This window comes from Heterodontus francisci, chromosome 19 (assembly GCF_036365525.1).
Source record: "Heterodontus francisci isolate sHetFra1 chromosome 19, sHetFra1.hap1, whole genome shotgun sequence".
NCBI lineage: Eukaryota > Metazoa > Chordata > Chondrichthyes > Heterodontiformes > Heterodontidae > Heterodontus > Heterodontus francisci.
In genome coordinates this window covers 73,252,898-73,280,042 of record NC_090389.1, presented here as the reverse complement: position 1 = coordinate 73,280,042, position 27,145 = coordinate 73,252,898, and the positions used below count along the sequence as shown (strand labels likewise).

At 44.7% G+C, this 27,145-nt stretch overlaps 1 protein-coding gene across 2 annotated transcripts in view; it reads right to left on the bottom strand.

Moving 5' to 3' along the window:
- Window positions 1-17,787, bottom strand: part of LOC137380189 (interleukin-17 receptor E-like) — an 83,872-nt gene extending 66,085 nt beyond the window's left edge. Inside the window, exon 1 of one of the 2 annotated variants that reach the window (XM_068051957.1) lies at window positions 17,449-17,787. In XM_068051957.1, coding sequence (XP_067908058.1) covers window positions 17,449-17,589 — 141 coding nt within the window. In that variant the 5' untranslated portion in view covers window positions 17,590-17,787. The remainder of the gene's footprint in view (window positions 1-17,448) is intronic. The other variant, XM_068051958.1, reaches the window with a different exon arrangement.
- Between the last annotated feature and the right edge of the window lie 9,358 nt (window positions 17,788-27,145).

Genomic DNA, 27,145 nt, shown 5'->3' with positions numbered 1-27,145 from the left:
TCTCTTAGGTCTTTTGTTTCAATGTTCACCCCCTGGAGGTATGTCTCCACTAGTGAGTACTCCAAGATGGCTTTGAATGTCTTGCTAATGAGGGAGATGCTAGATAATTTACTCAACTGTTCAAGTCATTGTCCTGGATGGAAGCTTTTTAGACATGAGTCTCCACTTCAATGCCTTGGAATGTGAGGCATTTCAAAGCAAATTGGGGTGGCCATCTTTGCTGCCAGTTTTTTAAAAGTTGTATGTAGGATTCCAGCTTTCCTTTTGAAAAGTTTAATGTAGCTTTCCAACTGATGAATTAAAATCCTCATACAGCATAGCATGTTTTCCTGACAAGATGTTAATCTGAGGCCTCATCTGCCTGTTCAGGTAGATGTGAAATATATGGTATGAATTATGAAAAAGAACAGGGCATTCTACTATTATCCCTCCCTCAATCAGCACTATCACAAAAAAGATTATTTAGTTATTCATCCTATTCGGTGTTTGAGGAACCAGACCATGAAATTAGCTTCCGTATTGTCTAGATAACATCATAATGTGTGTACTTCAATAGAAATGCATTGACTGGGATGTGCTTTGAGATATCTGAAGGAAGTGATAAGATAATTGTACAATTAATTTCAGTTTGTCAACAAAACCAGTAAGTGTAAATTGGAAGCAACAAAAAGGTTCAAGCACTGACACATAGAGGTGGATTTCTGTGGTGTGTTCTCCTGCTCATCCATTGATTCTGTTCAGGTTTTAAGTACAACCATGATGGAAGGATGAATGAGTCAAAAAAAGATATTTGCAATATATGCCAGGTTAAAGGGAACAAATTACTCACATTGCTTTGGTCAGTGTCAGGCAAGGCTCATTGGTATCACTCTTGCCTCTGAATCAGAGGTTGTTTGTTTCAAATTCCATGCAAGAGACTTAAGCACAAAAATCTAGGCTGAGGGAGTACTGCACTGTTAGAGGTGCTGTCTTTCGAATAAGACTTTAACTGAGGCCCCTTTGGCTCTCTCAGGTGGACGTAAAAGTTCCTATTTTGAAGAAGAGCAGGGACGTTTCCTGGCCTATATTTATCCCTCAATCAACATCATTAAAACAGATGATCTGGTCTGGGAGCCTGCTGTGCATAAATTGTTGCAACATTTCCTACACCTCAAAAGTATGCTATAAAGCACTATGGGATGTCCCGAGGTCACAACAGTAAGTAAATAAATGCAAGTCTTTCTTTCACATCTGTTACTGTAGAACATTTTTGTCTCAATATTAGTTCCAGTTATATATAGTGTGCACTGAGTAAGATGTGTGCAGTCAGTGCCAATGGCTGTCTTTTCACAGATTCCAATGCTAGTCTTTAGAGAAGCCCTTGGGAAAGTAGAGGGAGATTTATTCTGCATTTAAGCCGTGCTGCACCTGACCTAAGAATGCCTGGTGCAGACACTGGGTTCCTGAAATGGAAAATGTTCCACTTCCCAACATGGCCATTCTTTACCATGACAAGCACTAACACTCAATGAAAAATAGGAAGAACTAGATAATTAAAGTATTGTGCAATCCTTTCTGAATTCTGAAGAATTCAAATGGCCTTCTTCTCAGAATCGAAGAGGTTTCCTCCTGAAATAGGCAGTCACAAGGCATGTATAGTTGCATAATGAAGTTAAAAGTGTATGAAGCTCAGAGCTTCATACACTTGGATCTGTAAACATGCAGGTTCTCATGTGTTACCTAGAGACTGCTAAGAACTGTAGTGCTACATTTTTTTTATATTGCAATGGATAAATAATAGTGAAGTGAGGACAGAAGGAACCAGAGAAAACAAAACATAGAAAAAGTCCTGGCACTGAAAGAGGCCATTCAGCCCATCGTGTCTGTGTCGGCTGAAAAAACTAGCCGCCCAATCTAATACCGCCATCTGGTCCATAGCCTTGCAGGTTACAACACTTCAGATGTAGGTCCAAGAACATTTTAAATGAGTTGAGGTTTTCTGCCTCCACCACCGATCCAGGCAGTGAATTCCAGACACCCACCACCTTCTGGATGAAAAGGTTTTTCCTCATGTCCCCTCTAATGCTTCTACCAATTACCTTAAATCTGTGCCCCCTGGTAATTAAAAGAGTGTCCCAGTTTGCAGCAAAAATCCATTTGCCTGAGAAAGTCCACTTGTAGTTGTTGTCATTGGAGGTGAACACTGTTAAAGAAATAACCTAGCCCACCAGAGCTGAAAAAGACAGTGCAGCAGAGGAAAGTGACAACTTTTTGACATAATTCAGTCACCACTTGTGGTTCAATGGCAAAACAGACTGCACTCACACAAATTGAGCATGCTCTCAATTAGCAGAGTACCCTGATTGGAAATACATTTCATACCCACAACTGGATCAGCTTCCTGTTTATTTGGGCACATTTTAAGAATTGATTTAGGCCGCCAAAATCCAAATTCTTGCAAAAGCATTAAAAACCACATTAACTACAATTAAACCGAATTGGCCCATTTTGTTGAACATTAGTGTGTCGGAATTTTTAATGCTTTCTCAGATATGCTATTACTGCCGGAGTGACTATAGCAGGCCCACAGTGGGGGAAATTTTTGGGCGTGAGTGCATTAATCAGGCAGGCGGTAGGTTGGACGCACAAGGTGGGCACCCGGAGGAGAATGAGTAGGGCTCCGGTCGATTTTCACAAAAGCCCTTCATTATAACGCTATTGGCAAGCTGCCAGCACTAAATGTTCCCACAAAAGTAGGCAACTCGCTGATTGGAAGGCAGAAAATGGTTTGGAGTGGCTACCTCTAACATTTATGCAGTAGCAGCAGCTTAAAGAGATGGTATATTTAGCATCAGCATCAGTAAGAAGCACCAGTGTGGAGCAGCAGGCAATGGGCTTGCAGAGTCTACAGTAGCAAATTTCTGATGCATTAAGGTGCACAACTCACAAAAAACTGCTGGAAAACTGTCTCCAAAAGTTCCATCCAGCTTGACTGACAGCAGTTGAGGATCCCTTTAATTATTGCTGCAAATGGCTGCCTCCTGATTGGAACTGCCCATGGCTGATGGGTGGGGTCAGGAACCAGCAGTGGCCAAACAGAGTCAGAAATGGCATTGGAGCCTTAATTGCGCCCCTTGACCCCAGCTGCCAGGATGCAGTTCTGCCGAAAACTTGGGATGGACATTAAGGCAGTGCTAAGTTGGCACAACTACCCACCGGTTAATTTTGGTTCCGTTACTAATCTGTTTTTAACTGTAAACGGAGTAGTAGCGACATGAAAATTGCAGAGTAGCCCAAGTTATTCAATGTGATAAGAGAACCCACATGTTAAAAATGCTGACACAACTACAATAAACGATATGGGCTACAAGAGCTCCAAACAGGTGTTGAACAACAGGATAGCATTACTCAGTACGTTAGTCGGTTAAACAGCATCAACACTCCTGTTCATTCCTGGAACATAATCATTGTGGTTAAATTTACTCTGCTTTTTACTGTAAACTGTGCTCAGGGAATATGAAGGGTTTTTTGACTCACAGTAACCGCGGGCAAAGAAGGTCAATTCCAAAATACAGTGAATCATTTTCTGACAGGTTTAAAAGAGAGCAAATAGTTGGGTGTTAACACCGCGCTTGCTGACACAGGGCCATATCAAGTAGAGGTGTGTAGCAGAAAGGACAAGGTTATTCTTTGGAGAAAACTACCCCCATAATTGCAGTGTTTAAGCCCTGATTTGAACTTGAAATGGGGGAATGGCATGCGGAGGCCGAGGTAGGCAGCAAGTACCCATGACAGCATTGGCATGAGACCCAGGCCAGTGTAACTCCCAGACCTCATTTGATGATCTATCTCAGTCTCCTGCCTTCTTTGGCCTCCTTATCTCGAGAGACAATGGGTAAGCGCCTGGAGGTGGTCAGTGGTGTGTGGAGCAGCGCCTGGAGTGGCTATAAAGGCCAATTCTAGAGTGACAGGCTCTTCCACAGGTGCTGCAGAAAAATTTGATTGTCGGGGCTGTTACACAGTTGGCTCTTCCCTTGCGCCTCTGTCTTTTTTCCTGCCAACTGCTAAGCCTCTTCGACTTGCCACATTTTAGCCCCGCCTTTATGGTTGCCCGCCAGCTCTGGCGAACGCTGGCAACTGACTCCCACGACTTGTGATCAATGTCACAGGATTTCATGTCGCGTTTGCAGAAGTCTTTAAAGCGGAGACATGGACGGCCGGTGGGTCTGATACCAGTGGCGAGCTCGCTGTACAATGTGTCTTTGGGGATCCTGCCATCTTCCATGTGGCTCACATAGCCAAGCCATCTCAAGCACCGCTGACTCAGTAGTGTGTATAAGCTGGGGATGTTGGCCGCCTCGAGGACTTCTGTGTTGGAGATACAGTCCTGCCACCTGATGCCAAGTATTCTCCGGAGGCAGCGAAGATGGAATGAATTGAGACGTCACTCTTGGCTGACATACGTTGTCCAGGCCTCGCTGCCATAGAGCAAGGTACTGAGGACACAGGCCTGATACACTCGGACTTTTGTGTTCCGTGTCAGTGCGCCATTTTCCCACACTCTCTTGGCCAGTCTGGACATAGCAGTGGAAGCCTTTCCCATCCCACTCTTCAGTGTGAGATGTTAAAGCAGCATCGTCAGCAAAGAGGAGTTCCCTGATGAGGACTTTCCGTACTTTGGACTTCGCTCTTAGGCGTGTCTCCTGAAGTGCTGCAATGTCTACTTTGAGTCTACTGAGCTCGTTGTTAATGATGGTGGTCTTCCGAGAATCGTTGATTTGTGTAAGGTCTTCCGACAGGCCAGGACACATAGTTCTGACGTTCCAGCTTGCAAAGCAAAGGGCTGGTACCTTCTTTCCTTTTTTTGTGTGGTTTGGTGCGGTGCTTCTGTCCAACTTTCGGGCAATGACCCTGAGCTCCAAGCACCCATTGAAGCAGGTAGACTGTGGCGGGACAGAACCTTATTGACCGGGGGCTGCCCGGTTTGAGGCGGGCGGTAGCTGTCCAGTGAGGTGCGATGACCTCTCCCACCGACAAAGGCAACCCGTGGCGCCCAGTCTCTACGCCAATTTATCTGGACTTATAACCCGTAACTGCTGCCTTCCGTGTTGTTTCAGTCGCTGTGAGGCAACTATGGAGTGACCTCTTCATGGCGCATGCCTGGGCGAACTTATGGAGGTTGAGAGTTGCCCAGTCGTCAAAACCCCCCTCTCGGCCTTTCTGGTGGGGTCCAAAGGAGTGCAGAGCATGACGCTTGGCACCGGTATGGCTGCAGGAACTGCCAGAAACATGCCAAAGGTGACACATGACCGCCTACGGGGTTCCGCTCCAGATTTTCTGTTAGGGTTTAGTCCCTTAGCCTTGGTCTCTCCCGAGACGCCCACAAGGCAGTGGGGTAAGTCTCCTGCCTGAACCTGGCATAAATCGCTACCTGTCCAGAAGACACGAGCTCAGTTGTGGGCAGTAATAGGCTGCCAACTCGATACCTAGAGAATGGAACCCGGCGTAAGGCAACTGGTAGGGAGATCCTGAGACGCTCAAGGTTGGGGGAATCACATCATCAGAACTTGACATTCATATTCATGAGGTGCTCACCTGCCTATGCTGAAAGTCTTCCTCATGCCTGGAATAGGAGAGTTTAAAATGGCAGCGGGCACAAATATTTCAGGAACGCCTGGCCACCATTTTAACTGCCTGCCTACCCCGTTTCTGCCGGGAAACTTGGCCTCCCGTGCTTATGGTTCAGAAAGAAAGATTTTGCAAAGCTATATAAAAGCAATTTCATTTTGCTTTCACATTATCTGTGTCTGGCAGAGATTTTGTTCTTTTTTGATAAAGTTGGCAAAAGAAAGCAAAGATTATTGAAGAAATGTTAGAGAAAACATTAAACGAGGCTGAAAAAATGCAACAGTCATCTCTCATCAGCCTGGTAACTGTAAGATGAATGGAGACAGCTGGATTTTAGCAAAACAAGGTGCTGCTGTGGAATGTACAAAATCCTCCGGAGATACAGAACATCAATAAATGACAAACCAGTTCCTTTAACAGCGAGCCTTTGACAGGCCCTCTCTATTTTTGTGTGTAGATTCTTTAGCTGCATTGGCCTGGTTGACTTTTACTCATCATCCCATGTCCTTAAGTTTGTCACTAATTATAAACTAGTGGTTAGATGAGGATTAACTGATTAAGAGACCAGGCACAGTACAGTGACTCAGCCTATTACCCAAAGGCCACCCCCAAGCCTTGAGATGACGGTGATTCATAGCTGATCATTTTATCAAGCTTCCTTGCTGTACTTCCTCATTGCTTCATGCTCTGCAGTTATTGTCTCCTCTCAGTTAACACACCATAGCGCTGATGCTGCACACAAATAGAGTCATACAAATTGGTTCTCAGAGCCCATTATAAAGAGTGTGTATGGCATTAAATGAGATCTATTATGAATCTTAAGTTAGATCCACCTAAGCCCCCACACATATCACTCTCATATCATTACTACTCAACGGGCTGAAATTTATCGTCATGCCGCCGAACGCGGGAATAGCTGGACCGGACAACAACCCCTTCCCCCGCTCCCACTGATAATGTGGAGGGGACTGGCTGTCCGTCCCTGGCAATGACATCAGTTGCCTATGCACAGGCGCTGACATTTTTAAAGGGCTTTGAGCCCTGCCATTCAATTTAAATATTTAACAATATTGATTTTAAAAAATCTAATCAATTTATCTTGCCCCTCTCCCACCCCCGCAATAACCATAGAATTAATTACTTGCCCTCTCTCCCCTCAAAACACTTACCTTGTCCACCTGACCTTCCTCCCACCAAGTGCATGAACTTTACACAATAACCCTTCCCACCATTCCCTACGCCAATGATATTACTTTCCCCGCTCCCCCATCCACCCCCACTGAGAAACTTACCCCCTCCCCCCTCCCCACCAGTGTTCCGCCTTGGCTCCCCAGATGAGCATCCGAAGGCATGGGAGTGCCAGCCAACAGCACGAAGATTGCACCAGGATAGACAGCGGGAGCATAAGGGTAATCAATTCATTGATTTTAATTAATTTAAACACCGAACGGCGTGGGGTCCGCCACGAGGCCTCGCCGCCACCAGCAATATCGGGCCAGGCCTTCCTGCCATCGGGGTGCATGGCGACCCTCTCCCGGAGGCTTTTTCCAGCCCCTTCCCGCCACGACCCCCAACATCAGGGGGTCTGTAAAATTCAGCGCAATGTATCTGATTTCAAGATTTATAAAAATAGACCATTCTGTGAAAGTAGAATAAAAAAATATGCTTTAGGCAGCACCTTTCACATTGAATTACTTGTTAAAATGCAGTGACAGTTGTTATGCAGGCAGAGTCAATGATTGCAGTACAAAATTGACTGGATTGAGTGAGTGTAACATGGGATAGAAGGTAATTTTCCTTCAGGGCATAATTCCTGTTGACTTGATGAAGGCAGAGTTCTTGTCATGTGTCAACTAGAGAAAATATCTGTACCTTATGTTGCACAATTTTGGAAAAACTGGAATTAAAATAGAAGTTGATCTTTCCTTGACCGAACTTAAATGGAGACTGGAGCCCAGCTGTCTGTGAGAACCAGGATGCAGAAGCTTGGTTGAAAGGCGCTAATCAAATTGTTGATCTTCTGAAGGACAGTGCGTATTTTAAAACAAATTTCAACTCCCACCCATCAGTAAAAAAAAATGGTGGTTTCAATTACTGGACAATGTTAATGTGTGACTTTACAAACAAATTCAATACATCATAAAACAGCAAAACATCAAATAAGCTTTGTTCCAACAGGAATTCAGCTGCACTTTGCAGATATAGGAATGTAAGAATTGCAAGATGACAAAAGAGCAAGGTCCATTTATTTGACCTTCTACAATCCTGGTAGTGCCATGATAGAATATGATACAGCAGTTGTTGACTAAGCATAGCAATCAAACTCTATCAATTATTCTATACCACAACCAGAAATGTCTCAAGGAAATCCCTGTGGCGGAGAGCTTTGGGAACCATGGCTGGAAGGTTAATACCCAAGAACAGATACACTGGGGTTGTGTGGCTTCCGGGTTTACCTGATGCAGGTCTGGCTGCATGTGAGTAACCTGCTGACTGGAGTCAGTACGATCAATAGCACATGGGTCAGAAATTAACACTGCATTTTATATCAGAATTACATGGATATTGGGGGGTTTCAATTGATTTCAACATCTTTTGAATGTAACTTTTCCAACACGGGTTTTCTGGGGCTTGGGAAACTTGCCAATGAAAAGGAAGACAGATTGATGTGTTTCAAGGGGGTCTTTAAATTTCAGATGGCCTGATCTCAATAAAGGCTCAGTGCTCACCACCACGTTGTCAGTTCCCCCCGGCAAACGGTTGCCAGAAAGTTCTCGTCAGTATAGAGGTTATTGAGAAGTTTGGAGGCTTTCAAGCAGACCCCAATAGAATGGGAGACACCATGGATGTTAATCAACAATACATCAATTGGGGAAGCCAGTCACCATCCACAGCAACAATGATGTGCTGTGGTGGAATCAGCAGGTACAAGGGTGAGAGGTACACTGGAGAAAGACTCCCAGGAGACAGGTGCGCAGGTGAGAGAGGTTTACAGAAGAGAGATGTACAAGAGAGAGGTGCACAGGTAAAAGGTGCACAGGTGAGAGCTACATAGGAGAGTGATTCACAAGAGAGTGGTGCACAGGAGAGAGGTACATAGGAGAGAGGTGCACAAGAGTGAGCTACACAGGTAAGAGGTGCATAAGAGAGAGGTACATAAGAGAGTGGTACACAGATGAGACGTGCATGGGTGAGAGGTGCACATGTGAGAGAGGAGCACAGGTGAGAGAAGTGCACATGGGAAAGGTGCACAGGGGAGGGTGTTTCACAGGAAAGAGAGATGCACAGGAGAGAGGTACACAGGTGAAAGAGACACAGGTGAGAGAGGCACTGGTGAAAGCGACACAAGTGAGATGTGCACAGGTGAGAGGTACACACATGTGAGTGACACAGGTGAGAGGTGCACAGGTAAGGGAGATGAACAGTTTTTTTTTATTTATTCATGGGATGTGGCAAGGCAAGCATTTATTGCCCATCCTTAATTGCCCTTGAGAAGGTGGTGGTGAGCCCCCTTCATGAGCCGCTGCAATCCATGTGGTGTAGGTACACAAACAGTGGAAGGGAGTTCCAGGATTTTGACTCAGCAGCGGTGAATGGGAACAGCAATATGGTTCCTACTCAGGATGGTGAGTGACTTGGAGGGGAACTTGCAGATGGTGGTGTGGACCTGTGTTGCTCTCACCTGTGTCTCTCTCAGCTGTGTCTCTCTCACGTGTGAACCTCTCACCTGTGTACCTCTCACTCCTGTGAAACTCCTTCCCTGGTGCAACTGTCACCTGTGCACTCTCACCTGTGCACCTCTTACCTGTGCACCTCTCTCACCTGTGCATGTTTCTCACCTGTGTACCTCTTACCTGTGCACCTTTCTCACCTGTGTACCTCTCCCGTGCATCTGCTGCCCTTGTCCTTCTAGGTGGTAGAGGTCATGGGTTTGCAAGGTGCTGTCGAAGGAGCCTTGGTGAGTTGCTGCACTGCATCTTGTAGATGATACTCACTGCTGCCATTGTGCGTCGGTGGTGGAGGGAGTGAATGTTGAAGGTGGTGGATGGGGTACATATCAAGCGGGCTGCTTTGTCCTGGATGGTGTCATGCTTCTTGAGTGTTGTTGGAACTGCACTCATCTAGGCAAGTGGAGAGTATTCCATCACACTCCTGACTTGTGCCTTGTAGATGGGGAGTCAGGAGGTGAGTTACTTGCCGCAGGATTCCCAGCCTCTGACCTGCTCTTGTAGCCACAGTATTTATATGGCTGATCCAGTTAAGTTTCTGGTCAATGATAACTCCCAGGATGTTGATAGTAGGGGATTCAGTAATGGTAATACCATTGAATGTCATGGGGAAATAGCTAGATTCTGTTTTGTTGGAGGTGGTCATTGCCTGGCACTTGTGTGATGCAAATGTTACTTGCCACCTGTCAGCCCAAATCTGAGTGTTGTCCAGGTCTTGCAGACACAGACTGCTTCAGTATCTGAGGAGTGATGAATGGTGCTGAACATTGTGCAATCATCAGCGAGCATTCCCACTTCTGATCTTATGATGGAGGGAAGGTCATTGATGAAGCACCTGAGATGGTTGGGCCTAGGACGCTACCTTGAGGAACTCCTGCTGCAATATCCTAGGACTGAGGTGATTGGCCTCCAACAACCACAACCATTTTCCTTTATGATAGGCGTGACTCCAACCAGTGGAGAGTTTCCCCCTGATTTCCATTAACTTTAATTTTGCTAGGGCTGAGAGATGCACGGTGAGAAAGGTGCACAGGTGAGAGAGGTTCACAGCTGAGAGAGCTACACTGGTGAGAGAGCTACACAGGTTAGAAAATAAGAACATAAGAAACAGGAGCAGTACTAGGCCATTCTGCCTCTCATGCCTGCTTTGCCATTTAATAAGATCATGGCTGATCTGATTGTGGCCTGAACTCCATTTTCTTACCTGCCCCCATAACCCTTGACTCTCTTTAGACTCTCTCTGTCCAACTCAGCCTTGAATATATTCAATGACTCAGCCTTCACTGCTCTCTGGGGAAGAAAATTCCAAAGATTACCATCCTCTGAGAGTGGAAATTCCTCCTCATCTCCATCTTAAAAGAAAGACCACTTATTTTGAAATGTGCCCCCCAGTTCTAGATTCCCCAACAAGAGAAACATCCTCTCAGCATCTACCCTGTCAAACCCCCTCAGAATCTTATTTGTTTCAATAAGATCACCTCTCATTCTTCTAAACTCCAATGAGTATAGGCCCAACCTGCTCAACCTTTCCTCATAAGATAACCCTTCATCCCAGAAATCAATCTAGTGAACCTTCACTGAACTGCTTCCAATGCAAGTATATTCCTCCTTAATTCTTTCTTTTCTTTCTTTTGGGCCTCCTTATCTCGAGAGACAATGGATACGCGCCTGGAGGTGGTCAGTGGTTTGTGAAGCAGCGCCTGGAGTGGCTATAAAGGCCAATTCTGGAGTGACAGGCTCTTCCACAGGTGCTGCAGAGAAATTTGTTTGTTGGGGCTGTTGCACAGTTGGCTCTCCCCTTGCGCCTCTGTCTTTTTTCCTGCCAACTACTAAGTCTCTTCGACTCGCCACAATTTAGCCCTGTCTTTATGGCTGCCCGCCAGCTCTGGCGAATGCTGGCAACTGACTCCCACGACTTGTGATCAATGTCATTAAATCAATCCTTAATTAAGGAGGCCAAAACTGTATGCAATACTCTAGGTGTGGTCTCACCAACACCCTGTACAGTTGTAGCAAGACCTCACTATTTTTATACTCCATCCTCCTCGCAATAAATGACAACCTTCCATTTACCTTCCTAGTTATTTGCTGTACCTGAATGATGACTTTTTGTGATTCATGTACAACACCCAGGTCCCTCTGTCCGGCAGCATTCCCTCCATGTAAATAATATTCTGTTTTTCTATTCTTCCTGCCAAAGTGGATAACCTCACATTTTCTCACATTATATTCCATCTGCCAAATTTTTGCCCACTCACTTCACCTATCTATATCTCTTTGTAGATACTTTGTACCCTCCTCACAAAACAGACCCGTGTGACAGAACTGGGCTTGGATGTGACAGCAAGTCAACTTTGCTGAATTCCCTCCAGTTTTCAGTGGCACCAACTACATCCTCCAGCCACCGGGACCTTAGCCGTGTGATATAAAACCAGGTGTAACCAGCCATGTGAGAAAGCTCACATTAAAAAAGCCAGCATTCCTTTTCCTGCCTTTTGCATAATTGACAGAAGCCGTGTCAAACAGGAGGCAAAGGATTGGATGTGACTTTGCATATAGGCCAAGGGGAAATACTTTACGATGGAAATTGATGCAACAGAACTCTTTGGAAGTCTAATTCTAAGTGTTGGCACAAACCAAGCTAGCATGTCAGACACCAGTTATTCATTCCTAAAGCAAAATACTGCGGATGCTGGAAATCTGAAATAGACACAGAAAATGATTGGAAACACTCAGCGGGTCAGGTAGCATTTGTGAGAGAGAAGCAGAGTTAACGTTTCAGGTCACTGACCTTTCATCTTGGCCCATCTCCCTTTTTCTGATTTGCTTAGCTCATGCCTGGCATTTTCTCCAAGTGAACCACAAATAAACCACAAACTTAAAAAGTAGTAAGGAAGGTTGCAGCAGCTTTCCAAGTTTTGTTTTACTTCCAGTTACCTGGATATGTTCAGCCTGAACTTGGCAGAAAATCTACTCAGTTAATATTTGACACACTGAGAATCCAGTTACGGCTTCAGTTGCTGCCTACCCATCATGATTCCAGTTCAAATCACATTCTTGTGCTTAGATACCTTTCAGCTGGCTCTTGAGGCTATCGATATTCCCATTTTTCAGATCCCTTTTCACATCCCTTTTCATATCCCTTTTCACATCCCTTTTCACATTTAAAGTACTTAGTTGCTAATACTTTTGATCATGATTAGTTTAGAAAAATAATTGTTCAGCAACCCCCCCCTGCCCACCCCCCCTCCCCCCCCCACGGCCCCTAATTATTTGTTTGGTAAATGTTTTGTCCAGCATGGAACTGGGCAATAAAGCCCAGTAAGATCCTATCTCTATCTAATGGGCAACTGGGCATTACAGACCAACAATGTACTATATCCAACCACCAGTCTTTTCTGAGCAGGCAGTAAGAGCACTCCAATTGGTCGCAGGAACACTGCACAAAGGAATGGGGTTGTGGGTGGTAGAATTAAAGAAACCACAATTCCTGTTCCTGAAAGCTAGGCGACGGACAGGATTAGACTGGACTATGACGCCCCCCATGGTTAAATAGCCTGCAGGCACCCACATGGGTGCATTACCCCGTACCAAACCCCCTTGCCAAGCAGACTTTGGGCAACTGGCTGACAGAATGTGCCAGCGGACTGCCTGGCAATCTTGGCATAAAGCCTGGTCCATTTTGAGGGTTGGACTTCATTAGTGTTGAGACCCATCATGGGACAATCCACCAACTCCAGGCCACTGCAATAATTCCTGGCCACAACCAAACTGTACAACCAACGCAAACAGAAATAAAATCTATATTAAATTATTCAGGTTTCAACTGTGAGCCCAATTAAATCACAACATGAGTGATACTGGAGATGTAAGGCTATTAGTGCCCCACTTGTGCAGGAAGAAAATCCAGAATAGATACAACCCTACTGACTCAACAGAAAATGTTCAATAAATTCCTTTTCATGAAGACAGTCCTCCTTTAAAGATCATGCCACTTCTCAATCTTACTTATTCAAATAAGAACAAGCCCAGTTCTGTCTTTTGAGGGTTAGGTTCCCTAAACCATATTTGCAAAATGACCTGACATTGTGCTGTGTTCCTCTTTATTTAATCATATCTGGCATATTTCTCCCTGGCTTTTCTCTTTCTGATCTCTGATCTGGTTATTTTCCCTCTGCCTCACTCTGTCACTGATATCAGAATGTACGATCTCTAATATTACTTATTATGTCCATGTACTAACTTGTGCCATATTGTGCTGTCTTCTGTTTGTTCTCACCTGTATGTGCAAAGTTCCACTTTCTTCTTCCATGTCACAGCAGGATAGTGTGGTCTTCTATTTGTAAATCATGTGATTTTACAGTGAACAATATTTAACCACAGACTTCACAATGTGTCAGTTAAGTGCCATTTCATAACCATACTCTGAATTATGAAAATACACAGAATATTCCTCTCACCCACACAAGAAATTTTCTGCATTCCTCAGTGTGCTGAGGAGATTCTTTCCTAAGTGTACACAAGAGATTTCATCTCTCTCCCATAGGCACTTACAGCAGACATTTCTTTATCCCTTTATTCTACACAGGATACTTCTCATTCCATTAATATACACAGAAGACACCTCATTATCCCTTCTTTAGACACAGGAGATTTTTCATTATCCCTTCAGTACACAAAATTTGGTGGTGTCGTAAATAGTGAGGAGGAAAGCCTGAGATTACAGGATGATATAGATGGGCTGGTAAAATAGGCGGAGCAGTGGCAAATGTAATTTAATCCTGAGATGTATGAGGTGATGCATTTTGGGAGGACTAATAAGGCAAGGGAATACACAATGGATGGTAGGACCCTAAGAAGTACAGAGGGTCAGAGGGACCTTGGTGTACTTGTCCACAGATCACTGAAGGCAGCAGCATAGGTAGATAAGGTGGTTAGGAAGGCATTTGGGATACTTGCCTTGATTAGCTGAGGCAGAGAATATAAGAGAAGGGAGGTTATGATGGATCTGTATAAAACACTAGTTAGGCCACAGCTGGAGTACTGTGTACAGTTCCAGTTGCCACACTATAGGAAGGATGTGATTGCACTGGAGAGGGTGCAGAGGAGATTCACCAGGATGTTTCCTGGGTTGGAGCATTTCAACTATGAAGAGAGTCTGGATAGGCTAGGGTTATTTTCCTTAGAGCAGAGAAGACTGAGGGTGGACCTGACTGAGGTATACAAAATTATGAGGGACATTGACAGGGTAGATAAGAAGAAACTTTTTCCCTTAGCAGAGGTTTCAATAACCAGGGGGCATAGATTTAAAGTAAGGGGCAGGAGGGTTAGAGGGGATTTGAGGAAACATTTTGGAATACACTACCTGAAGTGGTGGTAGAGGCAGGAACCCTCACAACATTTAAGAAGTATTTAGATGAGCACTTGAAATGTTATAGCATACAAGGCTACAGGCCAAGTGCTGGAAAATGGGATTAGAATAGAACAAAAGAACAAAGGACAGTACAGCACAGGAACAGGCCATTCAGCCCTCCAAGTCTGCGCCGATCTTGATGCCTGCCTAAACTAAAACCTTCTGCGCTTCCGGGTCCGTATCCCTCTATTCCCATCCTATTTATGTATTTGTCAAGATGCCTCTTAAACGTCTCTTTGGTACCTGCTTCCACCACCTCCCCCGGCAGCAAGTTCCAGGCACTCACCACCCTCTGTGTAAAGAACTTGCCTCGCACATCCCCTCTAAACTTTGCCCCACTCACCGTAAACCTATGTCCCCTAGTAACTGACTCTTCCACCCTGGGAAAAAGCTTCTGACTATCCACTCTGTTCATGCCGCTCATAACTTTGCAAACCTCTATCATGTTACCCCTCCACCTCAGTCGTTCCAGTGAAAACAATCCGAGTTCATCCAACCTCTCCTCATAGCTAATGCCCTCCAGACCAGGCAACGTCCTGGTAAACCTCTTCTGTACCTTCTCCAAAGCCTCCACGTCCTTCTGGTAGTGTGGCGACCAGAATTGCACGCAATATTCTAAGTGTGGCCTAACTAAAGTTCTGTACAGCTGCAGTATGACCTGCCAATTTTTATACTCTATGCCCGACCGATGAAGGCAAGCATGCCGTATGCCTTCTTGACTACCTTATCCACCTGCGTTGCCACTTTCAGTGACCTGTGGACCTGTACACCCAGATCTCTCTGCCTGTCAATACTCCTAAGGGTTCTGCCATTTACTGTATACTTCCCACCTGCATTAGACCTTCCAAAATGCATTACCTCACATTTGTCCGGATTAAACTCTATCTGCCATTTCTCCGCCCAAGTCTCCAACCGATCTATATCCTGCTGTATCCTCTGACAATCCTCAACACTATCCGCAACTCCACCAACCTTTGTGTCGTCCGCAAACTTACTAATCAGACCAGCTACATTTTCCTCCAAATCATTTATATATAGTACAAACAGCAAAGGTCCCAGCACTGATCCCTGCGCAACACCACTAGTCACATCCCTCCATTCAGAAAAGCACCCTTCCACTGCTACCCTCTGTCTTCTATGACTGAGCCAGTTCTGTATCCATTTTGCCAGCTCACCTCTGATCCCGTGTGACTTCACCTTTTGTACCAGTCTGCCATGAGGGACCTTGTCAAAGGCTTTACTGAAGTCCATATAGATAACATCCACTGCCCTTCCTTCATCAATCATCTTTGTCACTTCCTCAAGAAACTCAATCAAATTAGTGAGACATGACCTCCCCTTCACCAAACCATGCTGCCTCTCGCTAATAAGTTCGTTTGTTTCCAAATGGGAGTAAATACTGTCCCGAAGAATCCTCTCTAATAATTTCCCTACCACTGACGTAAGGCTCACCGGCCTATAATTTCCTGGATTATCCTTGCTACCCTTCTTAAACAAAGGAACAACATTGGCTATTCTCCAGTCCTCTGGGACCTCACCTGTAGCCAATGAGGATGCAAAGATTTCTGTCAAGGCCCCAGCAATTTCTTCCCTTGCCTCCCTTAATATTCTGGGGTAGATCCCATCAGGCCCTGGGGACTTATCTACCTTAATGCTTTGCAAGACACCCAACACCTCCTCCTTTTTGATAATGAGATGACTGAGACTATCTACACTCCCTTCCCTAGGCTCATCATCCACCAAGTCATTCTCTTTGGTAAATACTGATGCAAAGTACTCATTTAGTACCTCGCCCATGTCCTCTGGCTCCACACGCAGATTCCCTTCTCTGTCCTTGAATGGGCCAACCCTTTCCCTAGTTACCCTCTTGCTCTTTATATACGTATAAAAAGCCTTGGGATTTTCCTTAATCCTGTTTGCCAATAACTTTTCATGACCCCTTTTAGCGCTCCTGACTCCTTGCTTAAGTTCCTTCCTACTGTCTTTATATTCCTCAAGGGATTCGTCTGTTCCTAGCCTTCCAGCCCTTACGAATGCTTCCTTTTTCTTTTTTTTTTGGTGATTGATGGCCGGCATGGACACGATAGGCCGAAGGTGTCTGTTTCTGTGCTGTATAACTCTATGACTCTATATGCAGGAGACTTCTCCATATCCCTTTAATATACACAGGAGACTTTTCATTATCTCTTTAATGTATACAGGAGACCTCTCCTTATCGCCTTGATATGCACAGGAGACATCTCCTTAGCCTATTAGTATATACAGGAGAATGTTCCTCACCTCCTCAGTGTACAATGGGAGAACCCTTTAATACCCTTCAGTGCATACAGCAGAGTCCTCACGTAGCCTTCAGTATATATTTAGGACAGCCACATTTACCCAACAGATGTGACTCTACTCAGAGTACACAAGCTATCAACTCTCACTCTCATTATAAGGTATGAAAATAATGACAGTTACAGAAGGCCTTTTACTAAACATTTTTGCTGCAACCACTCTAAAAAAACACCAGACAGGGTGGAATATCTGAGAATAGCCCTGGGTAAGAACAGTCACAGTGACTGTATCCATGTAAAAAGATCATTAATAGTTAAGTCAAAACCAAAATCTGACTAAATATTTTGCAGTACTGGATTGTGTTGAGTATCCATCATTTGCCTAACAATAAAGCAGTTTTCTGGGTAGAGGATCAGGACTTACCTGCTGTCCTCCTGAGTCACCATAGGCACTCAGTGAGGTAATTTTTCTCACATTCCTGTGTCCCCGACCTAGAGCAATGCTGATCAAACACAGGAGAACAAGTGCCTGGAAATGGAATCCATGAAGTCTCAGAAATACCATTGAAACTCCACTGAATCAGCCAAATATCACTTCAGGAAAGTGCTCTGTTGTTCAGTCGCACACCAATTTAGGTGGATCTCAGCAGACTAAAGGGCAAAGCCTCAGCATGTCTCAGGAATTTGTGGGCAGTTCCGATGCTGTTGCAAATACTATCATTCTAACTCTGAAAGCAGAGAAACCTGAACTTCACAACGAACAATAAGCACAAGAGCAGAGACAAGTCACACCTCCTGCCAAGATTTCTTAAAGGGGCAGTGTCTGAGTTAGCTCTGTGTCTAAGTATTTTGAATACTTGGGGAGGGCCAGCTTACTCGGAGTCCATGGAGTAATAACATGCAATAGCAGGCACTAGTCTGATGAATCATCAGTATTTAAACATGGTTACTGAAGTACAGAGTCTTGAGCATTGTTTCTGAAATGGACCTGCAACCACATTACATTTCAGGCAAAGAGCTCAAATTACTTTGCTTTGGGTGGGAGTATTTTTCTACACAGGTTTCCCTATTTATTCATAATTTCCCTTCCCAATTATGCTAATACTATCCTACTTTAATTCATCTATTTGGTCTGATACATTGCGACCCAGCCGGTGACATACAGCCTCCTTGAAAGCTGCTACAAATACTCCTGTATAACTGGTACCAAGGAACATACAAAAACTGATCTCCCTTCTCTTTTCCCTTCCCCTGTTGAGAAATGATACAACTTATGTTTGGCATTTCTCTGCTCAACGGGGCACAGGTCAGAAGCTGAAGAGAAAGAGTGCGTGCATGGGTGACAATGGGATGGGGGTTTTCTGTGGTTCCTTTCCCCACACAGTGAGGGTCCAGCCTGTTGGTGCTCTCTCAGTCACTTGGATGAGCTCGCAGCTGGCTGGTCACATCCCAAGTGTAAATCACAGCTCTCAGGATAGGAGAGCTGACAAACCAGAGGAAACATTTTCAGAACAGAATTGTGGGAGAGAACAAAATATGACCTAAAAAAACACAACTTTCAAATCTCATAGGCAGAAACAAGCCACAAACCACAACAGGAAGTATGGTTGCCCCACTGACTGGCTGTGAAAATGAGCAGGTTTGCATTAGTGATAGAAAATCAGGTCACAGAATTAAATGACTGTTGAAAGAAAAAGTACAACCCTCAAAAACGCAAAAGAAAAATCTTAAATTATCACACACGTGACACCCGAACCATGAATCAACGGGACCGTGAGTACACAGATAACCATCTGGGAATCAAATTTGGATTTTTGCTCGCTTGTTATCTTTACTCTCCTCTGTCCAGTAGGTGTAAGATTTCTCAAGTAAAATTTTGTTGCTTTTCCTGACAAAAGGGGAAGGAAGATAGGGGCAGACCTTCTGGTCTAAAATACTCTCCCATTTTATTGAAGAAGCCACAGATGGAATTTTTTGGGGAGATTTTCATGTCTATTTTCTTATCAAGGTTATGGAGGTCTCTCAGATTCAGCCTCCCAACCTCTCTTGCTCCTAAGTGCCACAAAACCCTAGTAAACCTGAAAAAAATTCAGTAATAACAAAAAAACTCACACTGCTATTTTCCTCCGACAGAACCCCATCCAAGCCCGAACCCCACCCAGCCCGAGTCCTTCAATTTTTTCCCACGCCCGACCATCATTTAACCTACCTTCCGTTTTTCACTTTGTTCCTTACTTGCATAAGCTTAAAATAACTGTAACAAAACCACCTTTAAAGTACAAAAAGTAAATTAACATTAGAGTCACTTACCTGTGGTGGTGATAGAGCGTGTCCGATCCGACCCAACCCGAACCAAGCCCGAATGCCGGACCCGGAAGTGTGACCCGACCCGACCTGAACCCAACACATGTCGCCGGGTCCCGTCGGGTTCGGGTCAGGTAGCAGGCCTTTGTGGTCAAATCACTGAAGGGTTCAGCTGGGGATTGGGGTGTCAATTTTACGTTACTGCAGGAAGTTTTGTACTGAGGGCAGATTTGTTTTATTTCTGTTTCAACTAACCAAAGAGGTGTCTGTGTTAGGGATATTATTGGATTCAATTAAACAACAATTCATTGTTAAGCCAAACCCTGTGTCGTGTGCAATTTTGTTCTTGTAATTCATAACGTCCAAGAACTGTAGTAAGGGGGTACGGGAACGGAATTTCTTACACCAGGCATTGTGGACATTCTGTGTTTCCTGTTCATTGAGCGTCACCAAGTTGCTTGTAAGACGCTGCCTGAGTAGGTCTTTCTTCGTAGAGTCCTTGATACCATCGACGTTAATTTTCCTGTGGCAGTGCTTCTGCTGCCGCTGCTGTTTTTGGACTGGGTTTATGGAGATAGTAGCTCGGATTAGACGATGCTCGGTCCAGCAGTCATCGTCTCCTATCATGGCACGGGTGATGCGAACATCCTTGCGGTCCTTTGCTCGGACAATGATATAGTCAAGCAAATGCCAATGCCTGGAGAGAGGGTGCTGCCATGAGGTCTTGTATTTGTCTCTCTGATGAAATAGGGTGTTTGTTATGATTAGGCCGTGTTCAAGGCATTTTGTCAGAAGAAGGACTTCGTTGGTGTTAGCCCATCCAAAACCTCCCTTGCCAATCACACTTTTCCAAAGGTTTGCATCACTCGTCGATGCATTCACGGAGATGTATGAAAGAATGGGCTTTAAGCTAAATATCCATAAGACAAAGGTCCTCTACCAGCCTGCTCCCACAGCGCAACACTGCCCCACGACTATCAAGACCCACAGCAAACCACTGGACAACGTGGATCACTTCTCATACCTTGGGAGCCTCCTCTCAGCAAGGGAAGAAGACATCGATGATGAAACTCAGCATCGCCTCCAGTGTGCCAGCGCAGCCTTCGGTCGTCTGAGGAAAAGAGTGTTTGATGACAAAGACCTCAATCCTGGCACCAAGCTCATGGTCGACAGGGCCACAGTGTTACCTGCCCTCCTGTATGCATCGGAAACATAGACACTGTACAGCAGACATCTCAAAGCCCTGGAGAGATATCACCAGCAGTGCCTCTGCAAGATCCTGCAAATTCAGTGGCGGGACTGACGCTCCAATATCAGTGTCCTCTCTCAGGCCAACATCCCCAGTATTGAGACACTGGTCATGACTAGTCAGTTATGCTGGGTGGACCACATTGTTCACATGCTTGACACAAGACTCCTAAAACAAGCTTTCTACTCTGAGCTCTGTCATGTCAAGAGGCTACCAGGAGGGCAGAGGAAACCCTACAAGGATTTCCTTAAAGCATCCCTGAAAAAATATATCTCCACTTATTCATGGGAATCTCTTGCCTGAGACCGCCCAAAAATGGAGAAGAAGCATCTGTGAAGGTGCCAGTCAGTTCGAACAAGTGCAAACAGTGGAAGGAGAATTCGGAAATTCGAGCATCCCATTCACTCGCCCCACCAAACACTACCTGCCCCACCTGTGGCAGAGTGTGTGGATCCAGTTGGGCTATTCAGTCACCTAAGGACCCACAACCCTGAAATGGAAGAAAGTCATCCTCGTTCCCGAGGGACTGCCTAAGAAGAAGAAATGTTAACTACAGTGAATCAACCTCTCTAACGCTGAAAATTAGCTATTACGAGTGTGTGAAGTGTTATTGCTTCAGGTTTTAATTCCTGGTGGAGAATTTAAAATGTAAAACGTTAAATTTAGAAATGTCTTTTTCTCCTTCACTTAAATTAATTGTTCGTTCACTTTCTTTGTTTCTCTTTTTGCATCTAACTTGACATTGAATTCACCCACTCTAATTTACACTTCCTTCTTAGTCCTTGCAATGTTAATTTCACAATCCTTCAATATGATTGGTTAAGGAGATACATAGCTCCTTGCCCTGTATGTTCATGTCCTAGATGCCCACTTTTACTCACTGAGACAATAACAGCTCACACTTTCAGCAACTTGCCACTCAAAAAATGTTTTAAAACATAAATGTGCAATCGCAGGTCTAACTAATTCCAGATGCTGTTAGGTTCACTCCTACAATAAATAATGACCCAATAGCATTATCGGTCGAAAGAGCATAACCTGTAATGTGGACTGTGAGCAGACAATGTAACAATCAGACAGTGCTGGGAATTAATCCACATGACAAACAGAAACATAGTCAGACAGATGAACTGTATAGGAGACTGTACTGTTTATCCCTTTGGGGTGGCACATTTGTGATGCAGCTGCTGATTTGCTGTCCCATGGATCTGGCTAGGAAATCCCTGCTGCTCGGATTTTCTCACCATCAGTCCCAGCTGCAGTTCACACCTAAAGCTGCTGCTTCGCTACAGGAGAGGATTCTATGCTGTGGACTTAAAGTGGGAAATCCTGATCTCACGCTGGATAAGGCATTGATGCCTGAAGCATATTCTGTGTCCTGGAAGGAAGCAGCAGTGCCAGGTAGTAGCTGCAGTGGAGATCAGGGAGCATGCCTCTGTTAGAACAGGAGGAATGAATCTGAACTGATTGGGTTGGAAAGGCAATGGCTGATGTACTGGATACAACAAAGGCTATGCACCCTGACAACATCCCAGCTGCAGTACTGAAGACTTGTGCTTCAGAACTAGTTGTGTCCTTAGAAACTTAGAACCATAGAAAAGTTACAACACAGAAAGAGGCCATTCAGCCCATTATGTGTGCACCAGCTGGAAAAACTAGCTGCCCATTCTAATCCCACCTTCCAGTACCTGGTCCATAGTCTTGCAGGTTACAGCACTTCAGGTGCAGGTCCAGGTACCTTTTAACTGAGTTGAGGGTTTCTGCCTCCATCACCGATCTGGGCAGCAAACTCCAGACACCCACCATCCTCTGGGTGAAAATGTTTTTCCTCATGTCCCCTCTAATCCTTCAACGAATCACCTCAAATCTGTGTCCCCTGGTAATTGGCCTCTCCACGATTTATTGTGTATTCCCTTGCTTTGCCTTCCCCAAATGCATTACCTCACACTTCTCTGGATTGAATTCCATTTATCACTTTTCTGCCCACTCAATCAAACCATTGATATCATTCTGGAGTCTACAGTTATCCTCTTCACTATCAACTATATGGCCAATTTTTATGTCATCTGCAAATTTCCCAATCATGCCTCCTACAGTTAAGTCCAAATCATAAATATATACCACAAACAGCAAGGGACCCAACACTGAGCCCCGTGGAATGCCACTGGAAACTGCTTTCCATTTGCAAAAACGTGGAAAATTGCCCAGGTATGCTGGTCCACAAAAGCAGGACAAATCCAATCCGGCCAATTATCACCCCATCAGTCTACTCTCAGTCATCAGCAAAGTGATGGAAGGTGTCATTGACAGTGCTATCAAGCAACACTTATTCAGCAACAACCTACTCACCAATGCTCAGTTTGGGTTCTGCCAAAGGCACTCAGCTCCAGTCCTCATTACAGCCTTGGTCCAAACTTGGACAAAGAGCAGGATTCAGAGCTAAGATGAGAGTGACTACCCTTGACATCAAGGCAGCATTTGACTGGAGGCATCAGGAAGCCCTAGCAAAATTAATGCCAATGGAAATCGAGGGGAAACTCTCCACTGGTTGAAATCATACCTAGCACAAAGCAAGATTGTTATGGTTATTGCTGAAAATAGAGACATGTTGTCGAAGCTTTTCATCTTGCACTCATCAGGACAATTGCAAGAATAACCAATGTAAGGAAAAACAACAACTTATACTGCATGAGAAGAGAGTGCTGATTGGTTGGCAAGTGAACTCTGATTGGTAGAGGCGTTACCATGGCGATTGCACCAGTTTACGGTGACTGGCAGTTAACAGCCAAGCTTTGTTTAAATTTTAAACCAGGCAGCTTGACTCTGATTGGTCAAGACATTGCCCTGAGGAATAAACCAGCAAATGGCTGTCACTTATTTTGTTCATACCCAACCAGCCCGTGCTTGCAAAACTCAAAACAGTGTCCAACATTAGATGTGATTCTGTGATTGGACAACATTTGCTCACTGATCCACAGTGTGCTAAGAATTATGCTGACAACCAATTTAAGATTGTCGGTAGGGCTCGCAGTGAGGCACATTTGCACGTACTGGAAGCTACATACATGAATACACAAGGCCCTGCTCTTTGCAGACAGAAAGAATATGTACAAACATTGCACCTGTTTCAGCTGAACAAAATACCTTCTGATGCCCTGTAGATACAGGACATCTCTCCTATTTCCACATCATCCACCAAGGCCTCCAGTGCAGCTTCTGAAAACAATGGAGCCAGCTTTCTCTCATGCTGTGCCACTGTTTAATGGTTCCCAGGTCAGATTCACTTCCTGCAAGACTCCCAACCTGTTCTCGGCACAACACACCTCCCCTTTAAGAGGCGTAGGCTAGCTTTAAGCAGTGCAGGCTAAATTAAAGTGGTGCTAGCCACTCACGATATTGGTCCCCTGCTGATGCATCCAGTCAATTAATAGCATTGTTTGCTGATCCAATTCAGCCCTTCCCCCACCCCCACAGTGTTCTTCCAGAGCATATTGCCGAGTATTTAGCAGAAAATTCTCATCTCAGAATAATAATTCATCTTGGGATTTTTGTTAAGTGTCATCTCTGTAATGTTTCAGGCCAGATTTTGATGATTAGATGAACATCTGTACGAACTGCGGAGTAAACAATCATTAAACTGGTTTCAAGTAATTAAAATCAAGCAGGAAACTGTAAAATGTTAAGGATAATTTAAAAGAAGTCGGCAATGCAGCTAGTGCAAGAACATAATAGGATTATCCAATATAACAAGGCAGCAATCCACAATTATGAACTGAAATGCAATTATGGTCTCCCAGCAACAAACCTTTTTCACTCTTGTCAAATGCAAATTAGACCCAGTGGGATAGATTTTGACTTTGTACGATAATGAAATTCAGCGGCCTGGTTTACATCTCACCCGATTTCTATTTCCATGAATTTCAGAGCCTCCCTGGAGGTCCTCGTGGAGGAAGTCAGATCAAGGAGAGAGCTACTGTTCCCCAGCACTCACAGGACCATCTCCAGGGCCACTATCCAGCAGGCCTGGGCAGAGGTAGTTGCTAGTCAGGCTCAGCTGTATCACCCACAGGAGCTGGCTTCAGTGTAGGAAGAGGTTCAATAAGCTCACAGGAGCAGCAGCAATGAGTACAGCTCCTCATCGCTCCATCTCTCTCACCAAAAGCTGCCCTTCCTACAACACTTTTAGCAATTCCCTCCCCTGCATCACATCCATCAGCACACAGCAACGGTGCTTTTCCTCATTCCAAGTAAATTCGCTGCTTCCTTTGCTGTCTTCACACTACACACGAACAACATTCTCTTTTCACATCCTAGAACTTGCAGACTGCCCACTACTCTTTGCCTTCTTTCCTCACTTACACATTCCACACAGTTGGCTTTATACTCCTCACCTCTCCATCCTCATTCCATCTTGCTTCTCCTCCACCTCTCAGTGCATGCACTGTACGCACAAGCCATACACATAACAAACCTTTCAACAGACACTCACTAACTCTCACCCTCTCTTACTGAATGACAAAGCAGCACATAATGCCAGGGAAAGGCCAGGAAGGCTTACCCTTAATCTATAGCTTTCACCCAGGTAAAGTACGTAGCTCTGGAGATTAATGACCTAGGCAAACACAGGCCAATTGGGAAGTTAAAACATCCAACTTATCTCATGCAGTAAGCTATTTGACTATTACTTGTAACCTTTCATCTACCTTAGTAATTATTCAACAAGCTTGACATTTTTAAACTACATTCTCAAAACAAACTGTTGCCCAACCTTTAATGCTATCCTAACGCTTAGACCTTTTCTCTTTCCATGGAAATCATTGAGTCATAGAGTTATACAGCACAGAAACAGGCCCTTCGGCCCATCATGTCTGTGCCGGCCATCAAGCACCTAACTATTCTAGTCTCATTTTCCAGCACTTGGCCTGTAGCCTTGTATGCTATGGCGTTTCAAGTGCTCATCTAAATACTTCTTAAATGTTGTGAGGGATCCTGCCTCTACCACACCTTCAGGCAGTGTCTTCCAGATTCCAAACACCCTCTGGGTGAAAAAATATTTCCTCAAATCCCCTCTAAACCTCCTGCCCCTTACCTTAAATCTATGCCCCCTGGTTATTGAACCCTCCCCTAAGGGAAAACGTCTCTTCCTATCTAACCTATCAATGCCCTCATAATTTTGTATACCTCAAACATGTCCCTCCTCATTCTTCTCTGTTCTAAGGAAAACAGTCCTAGCCTTCTCAGTCTAAATTCATAGCTGAAATGCTCCAGCCCAGGAAACATCCTGGTGAATCTCCTCTGCACCATCTCCAGGGCAATCACATCCTTCCTGTAGTGTGGTGCCCAGAACTGTACACAGTACTCCAGCTGTGGCCTAACTAGCATTTTATACAGCTCCATCATAACCTCCCTGCTCTGATATTCTATGCTTCGGCTAATAAAGGCAAGTATCCCATATGCCTTCTTAACCACTTTATCTACCTGTGCTGCTGCCTTCAGTGGTCTATGGACAAGTACACCAAGGTCCCTCTGACCTTCCGTACTTCCTAGGGTCCGACCATCCATTGTATATTCCCTTGCCTTGTTAGTCCTCCCAAAATGCATCACCTCACACTTCTCAGGATTAAATTCCATTTGCCACAGCTCCGCTCATCTTACCAGCCCATCTATATCATCCTGTAATCTCAGGCTTTCCTCCTCACTATTTACGATACCACCAATTTTCGTGTCATCTGTGAACTTACTTATCATACCTCCTATATTCATGTCTAAATCATTAATTTACACTACAAACAGCAAGGGTCCCAGCACCAATCCCTGTGATACATCACTGGTCACAGGCTTCCACTTGCAAAAACAACCCTTGACCATTACCCTCTGTTTCCTGCCATGAAGCCTATTTTGGATCCAATTTGCCAAATTATCCTGGATCCCATGGGCTCTTACCTTCTTAACCAATCTCCCATGCGGGACCTTATCAAAAGCCTTACTGAAGTCCATGTAGGCTACATCAACTGCTTTACCATCATCTACACATCTAGTCACCGCCTCAAAAAATTCTATCAAGTTAGTTAGCACGATCTCCCCCTGACAAAGCCGTGCTGACTATTCCTGATTAATCCCTGCCTCTCCAAGTGGAGGTTAATCCTGTCCCTCAGAATTTTTTCCAATAGTTTCCCAACCACTGATGTTAGACTCACCGGCCTGTTATTACCCAATCTATCTCTGCTACCCTTCTTGAATAATGGTACCACATTTGCTGTCGTCCACTCCTCTGGCACCTCTCCTGTGGCCAGAGAGGATCTGAAAATTTGTGTCAGAGACCCTGCTATCACCTCCCTTGCCTCACATAACAGCCTGGCATACATCTCGTCTGGGCCTGGGGATTTACCCACTTTTAAGCCCACTAAAACATCTAATACTTCCTCCCTTTCAATGTTAATAAGTTCAAGTATATTGCAATCCTCCTCCCTGATCTCTACACCTACATCGTCATTCTCCACAGTGAAAACAGATGAAAAATAATAATTTAAAACCTCACCTATGTCCTCCGGTTCCACACACAGATTGC